General features: G+C 28.1%; 1 protein-coding gene across 1 annotated transcript; it reads right to left on the minus strand.

The window, feature by feature from the left end:
• Window positions 1-6,990, minus strand: LOC145962965 (solute carrier family 2, facilitated glucose transporter member 6-like). Its single transcript, XM_083084499.1, has 4 exons — window positions 6,819-6,990; window positions 5,730-6,001; window positions 794-969; window positions 1-441 (listed from the first exon to the last, which is right to left on the minus strand). Exons 1-3 carry the CDS (start codon window positions 6,847-6,849, stop codon window positions 796-798), a joined length of 477 nt encoding a protein of 158 aa, XP_082940625.1. The 5' UTR covers window positions 6,850-6,990; the 3' UTR covers window positions 1-441; window positions 794-795.
• Window positions 6,991-7,117: the final 127 nt, after the last annotated feature.

Consider the following 7,117-nt stretch of genomic DNA (forward strand, 5'->3'; position numbering starts at 1 on the left):
TTTCACAATTTTAATGCTTTTTATTTCAGAAAATATTGATTTGAGAAAAAAAATTTTAAGCAAAAAATAAAGCCGCTGAAAAACTCTACAAAAAAGGTTATATATTTTTTTCATAAACCTACTATTTTAGCTGTTATATGAAAAAATAATAATATATATATAATAATAATATATATATAACGGTAACTTTTCCCTCAAGAAGCGCAATTTTACTACCCTAGAATGTCGATTTTTACGAAATTTTCGTCTTTCTCTTTTGAGATTTAAAAAAAACTGTGACGTGATGGAGCAATTCTGACGTCAGATTCGAATTCAGCGGGCCAAAATACATAAGACTAGCCTAGTCAGATCGCCAGCACAGGGTACTTTTTTTTTTGTGGGCCTGTGTTATTACACTGTAAAAGTGCCCACAGCTCGCACGATTCCAGCTGTTCTGCTTATCTGAAACAAAAAATCAAAAAAAATTCTTAATTAGTATGAGTTTGGCTATCGCAGGTACCAAAATGGAAAAAAATATTGAAAATTTAAAAAATGACGTCATTTAGATAATAAAGTTTCGATTTTTTCCATCTTTTTCCTTCATTAAAGGGCTGTAAAAATTAAAAAAAAATATATTTTGACTTGATTTTGGTAGGGGCAATAGTCACACATATCCTAAAGATGTGTGCATAAGCCCGACTCAATTGATCAACTGATTTTTGAGATATCATGCGAGCTAATTTGAAAAACATGGTTTCGAGAAAAATACGTTTAAAGCTTTTCGTAATAATTAGATAGAGATAATTTTACTTACGATCAATCAGCTAGTCCAGGGCCATACAAAGGAACATCCTCCTGCTCATGAAAGTCCTGCTGAGCTGCTCTCTCTTCCCTGAGACTTATTCTTTCGTCTCTGATGAAGTCAGTTGAACGCTGTTCCGAGCGGGTGATATGAGATTCGTTCCAAACATTTGCGTACATTTCCGCTTGCTGGCCAATAATCACTCCCGTTACATTCATAACTTTCAAAATTGCTATAAATCTTTCATTGAAGATAATAATTGCCAGAAAAGTTGCTATTTCAACAATCTTTGCTCCAGAATGAAAGTGTTTTGGAGTAAACGTCCAAATCAATGAAATCAAAAAATTTTCATTGTTATTTTGTGTTTCTACTCCTAAACAATGTTCCAGCAATTCACTAATCGAAATATAAATGCTGATACAATGCTATATTGTGAGCCGTGTGGCTCGAGCCCTGAGCGCACGCCGGAAATCGCTACAAGGTGCTGTAACTTTGTCAATTTTGTGAATTGGGCTAAATCTTCTTGTAGATATATTTTCCATATCAAACACTTGCAAAATATGCAAAGAAAAAAAATCCATCATCAGCACTAGTTGAGCGGTTATTTAGTACTGGTGGTCAAATTTTAATACCACGGCGAAATAGATTAAGTGACGATATTATTTATGTATAAGACTAATACTAATAAATAAAGCAAAAATGTCTATTGTTTCTATGTAATTTTGATTCTTGATCTTTTAAAACAATAAAGTAGAAATGTAATGCAAAGAAATGTAAATTCTTTTTACATTGTTTCATCTGTATCCGTAATAATTTACACTTAAATTCTTTACTATCTCTTTTTCTTGTTTTCAAGTTTTTTTAATTTTTAATAGAAGGGAAATTACACATTTGATAAAAACCAAAAATACCTCGCTATCAACTACGACACACATTAATTCAAATAATTTGCTCGAGTCATTCTCGCTGCGGCTTGTATAAAAAATCATAGAAATGTAAACAAAATATAAAATAAAAAAAATAAAAGATATATTGAGTAGTTTTTTGTGCATATTACGATAAAATATTATTTAAAAGTATCTTATTTGTATCTGAGATACTTTTAAAGTATCTGAGTATCTGTATCTATATACATTTTAATTTGTGTATCTATATCTATATCTAGATACATTTTTTTACATGTATCTGTATTTGCATCGAGATACATTTTAAATGTATCTTATCCATCACTGACCGCCACGCACTTCTAGCCACGCGCATTGGCCGATTTTCTTTAATTTATTTCTCGTTAATTATTGCGAATATTGCATAACTGTACAAGACTTTTCTTCTAATTTTGAGCCAACCTACCTTAATTTTTAAAGTCATGCTTACTTTCATGACACCCTGTATATATATATATATATATATATATATATATATATATATATATATATATATATATATATATATATATATATACAAGGTGTCCCAGGTATCTTCCGTCCAAAAAAAATTATAAGTAGAGCTCGCTAAACTGAATTAAAGTCCTGCACCATTTTGCACAAAACCACGTAAAATTTCGAGGTATTAATTAAAGCAGATCGGCCAATAAATGAGCGATCCACGTGGCTAGGCAGTCGGCCATTCCAGCGAGGACGGCCCACCGCCTGCCCGAAACATGCGACTGCTCGCGACGGTGAATATCAGATGGCAGTGAAAAACAAAGTAAAAATGATTCTTATAAACTTGTAAACACCGTATCTAAAAATCTAAAAGTATTTTTTCGAATTCTTAACATTCTTTTGAATAGCTTTAGAGTTCTATGTAAACATTTAAAATAATTTTGATGATTAAATACAAATTCGAATCCGAAAATATAGTGCGTTAAAGTTCACGCATCGCACCAAATCATGTAAAATCAATTATTCTTCGGAATTGTAGTTTATTTTACAATAGTTCTGCAGTTCTGTATCAAATATACCAATAGTTCTAGCAAATTAAAAGCAAGAAATCGATTTTTGATAACTCGAACTATAATTCGTATGAGAACAGTGAGATCGGATCGTATTTTTGCGATATTTCTGCGATTTGTAAGAAATTTTAATCACTTCCTAGTCAAATAATTATTTTTCAAATAAAAACCATTTTCAACATTTAAAAATCAATATTTATTTAAAATATTATAATTATTTTACAGGGAAAAAGTTATAAGATTTGTAAAATTCAAGAAATACTGCGCAGAATTCTTATCAGATCGACTAGTCTGTAAAAAAATTTTTTTTTAAATAAATGTTGGTTTTTATATGTTAAGAATGGTTTTCATTCAAAAATTATTATTTGATTAGAAAGTAATTAAAATTTCTTACAAAACCGCGTGGAAACGTCGCAAAAATACGATCCCGGTCCATTACTTTTCTTATACGGACTATAGTTTGAGTTTCCAAAAATCGATTTTTTGCTTTTAATTTGCTAAAATTATTGGTATATTTAGCACAAAACTGAAGAACTGTTGTAAAATAAACTACAACTCCGAAGAATAATTGATGTTACATGATTTGGTGCGATGCGTGAACTTTAACGCACCATATTTTCGGATTCGATTTTTTTGTATTTAATCATCAAAATCATTTTAAATGTTTACATAGAACTCTAAAGCTATTCAAAAGAATGTTAAGAATTCGAAAAAAAACTTAGATTTTTAAATACGGTGTTTACAAGTTTATAAGAATCATTTTTACTTCGTTTTTCGCTGCCACCTGATATTCACCATCGCGAGCAGTCGCATGTTTCGGGCAGGCGGTGAGCCGTCCTCGCTGGAATGGTCGACTGCCTAGCCACGTGATCGCTCATTTATTGGCCGATCTTCTTTAATTAATACCACGAAATTTTACGTGGTTTTGTGCAAAATGGTGCAGGATTTTAATTCAGTTTAGCGAGCTCTATTTATAATTTTTTTTGGACAGAAGTAGGAACTATGGAGTTCCTATCCCTGAAATGAATCACCCTGTATATATATATATATATATATATATATATATATATATATATATATATATATATACAGGGTGATTCATTTTAATCTTAACAGGCAAATATTTTGAAAAATATGCGAGATACGAAAAAATGTTTCAGACAAAAGTTATATGGTTTTAAAGGAGACATAATATGGTGTCATTAATTTGACCTTAAATAGTTACTTGAAGGTCACCTTCAATTTTTTAAACAGAATTTCCTACTTTTTATTACTTATTCTTGTAGCTTATCTCGAGAGCTTTCCAAAACACTATAATAAAGTATTTCTTCATTGAGTACTTTCCTAGTTATGAGGCTTGAAATCGTTTCTTAATTTTATATAAACCGTAAAATATCTTGTAAAATATTCATTTTTCGATTAACTCATCTTAATACTTTTATGTACAAAATAATGAGAGCAATAAATTGGTGTAAAGAAAACACATAGTTATTTTGAAGAAAAAATATGTAATTTGCAATTAACAATTCCATATTTTTTCTTAAAAACAACTATGTGTTTTCTTTACACCAATTGATTCCTCTCATTATTTTGTACGTAAAAGTATTAAGGTAAGATAAACGAAAAAAATGAATATTTTACAAGATATTTTACGGTTTATGTAAAATTAAGAAATTATTTCAAGCCTTATAACTTAAAAAGTACTTAACGAAAAGGTACTTAATTATAGTGTTTTGGAAAGCTCTCGAGATAAGTTACAAGAATATGCAATGACAAATAGTAAGTTCCATTTAAGAAATTGAAGGTGACCTTCATGTAACTTTCAAATAACTCTTCAAGGTCAAACCAATGGTACCATCTTATGGCCCCCTCGAAACCGTACAACTTTTGTCAAAAACATTTTTGTTTGCTGGGCTTAGTTTTTGAGATATTTTACTGTCCAAGTTAAAATGGAACACTCTGTATATATATATATATATATATATATATATATATATATATAAAAAATGCACATATTTGTGACGCTTATCAATGTAATGATACTTATCCTTGCTTTCCTTGAAATTGTTTTAATGTTACACACAATATACATACACATCGATACTAGATTAAATTTTAAATTCTATTCCACTCAAATCTATACAAACAAATTTCCAGTCTAGATAGATCTTATAAGTAGGAGTAATAAGATTTACCTATAAAAGCTATAGTTTCTTCCTCCTCACCATATCAAATTTTCTTAAATGAATTTAATACAAGTGATTTCTATTCCATGAACATATTGAAACGGGAGTGTTTACCTATAAATATTATATCACTAAATTGTTATAAAATAATCATTCGTTGATATCTAAAACAATAAAGAAAAAATTTATTTTGCACCTATTATTATATACATATATATATATATATATATATATATATATATATACCACCTATTATTATATACATATATATATATATATATATATATATATATATATATATATATATATGTATATAATAATAGGTGCAAAATAAATTTTTTCTTTATTGTTTTAGATATCAACGAATGATTATTTTATAACAATTTAGTGATATAATATTTATAGGTAAACACTCCCGTTTCAATATGTTCATGGAATAGAAATCACTTGTATTAAATTCATTTAAGAAAATTTGATATGGTGAGGAGGAAGAAACTATAGCTTTTATAGGTAAATCTTATTACTCCTACTTATAAGATCTATCTAGACTGGAAATTTGTTTGTATAGATTTGAGTGGAATAGAATTTACAATTTAATCTAGTATCGATGTGTATGTATATTGTGTGTAACATTAAAACAATTTCAAGGAAAGCAAGGATAAGTATCATTACATTGATAAGCGTCACAAATATGTGCATTTTCTAGGCAAACTTAAAACAATAATGACTGAAACTGTAATCAAAATTTCGCTAATTAATAATTTTTAATCTCAAGATAGAAATACAATATTTTTTCTAGGACACTTACTTTCGAAGATGTTGCAAAAGCTATCATCAACCAGCTGATTAACGAAGGCACGGCAGTAAATAACATGGTATTTTTTCTACCGAAGATATTCACAATGACTGCACAAATAATGGCACCCGCAGTTGAACCGAATGTAAGTAAAGATGCCACCCAAGAGGCTTCTTTCGGAGTCAGATGCATAGGATATTTTTCATCTTTCCCTTGCATCAATACAGGCAAACATGGCGACGTCCAACCCAAAAATTGGCTAACTGACAGTATGCCCAAATTTCCTTCCAGATAAAATAACATTTCGAATAGGCTTTGAGAATCTTTTTCTTTTTAACTGACATTAATAATGTCAATTTTATAGAAGAAAATATTCTTCTATGTAAAATTGATTTATATATTATTAAATATTTTTTAATTATAATTTTTTTAAATTTTGTTGTAATTTTGTATGTATTTACAAACACATAATTTAAAAAAATAATGTAATTAAAGTTACAGATAGATATTCTAAATAAATAATTTATTATTTAAATTGCAGATGGGGATTCTAAATAAATAATTTATTATTTAAATTTATATATTCCGTTATGAAATATATATAATAAGCATACATGTAATAACTTAATATAATTAGGATAACAAACAAAATGCATAAAATGTATAATAATTAAATATAAGTTTTGTTATAAAATTAGAAAAGAATAAATATTTATTAAAAGAACTGGAAAAATATAAATTAAATTAAATATACATGTAATATCATAGTCATATTACATATACATAGCATCAAATCTTATATGGATTTGAAACAAAGCAATAGAAACTAATGGTTGCAGAATCACCGAATATTATTGACATTAAAATCTATATAAAAATATTTAATTTTACGTTCACGTGACAATGACAGCTACATATAATACATATCCAGCTTCAAGCATAGTTACTTAAGAAAGTTTAATAAGAAAGGAATATAAAATTATTGCAAACACTTATGTGTAATTATAAATTTAAAGTAATAATGTATGAATATGTAAATGTAACCGAAATATTTTTATTTCTCCATGTTATTTTCTCAATGAATGCATGTACGTTACGTACCCGCTATGGCAGCAAGATATAGTTTCTTCATCTTTACGATGCAATCCGCAAATAACACATATTCGTTTCACAAATGTTTCCTCGTTTTATAACCGACTCTTGAAAACGTTTTTAATTGGTTAAAATGTCCGCTAGGAAACTCGTTAAGAGATACGTTTCTTCTGATAAAAAAACGTTTAAAAAACATTTAAAATACGTTTAAAATGCGTTCTTTTCCTTTTATTCGTTAAAACGTTTGTTTTCTCATGAAATTAATAAAATAATGCATTCATACACACTCTCTAAATGTGAATCAATAT

The sequence above is a fragment of the Camponotus vicinus genome, unplaced genomic scaffold (genome assembly GCF_025532165.1).
Source record: "Camponotus vicinus isolate PSW18456_S1 unplaced genomic scaffold, iyCamVici1.0 SCAF_12, whole genome shotgun sequence".
Taxonomy (NCBI): domain Eukaryota; kingdom Metazoa; phylum Arthropoda; class Insecta; order Hymenoptera; family Formicidae; genus Camponotus; species Camponotus vicinus.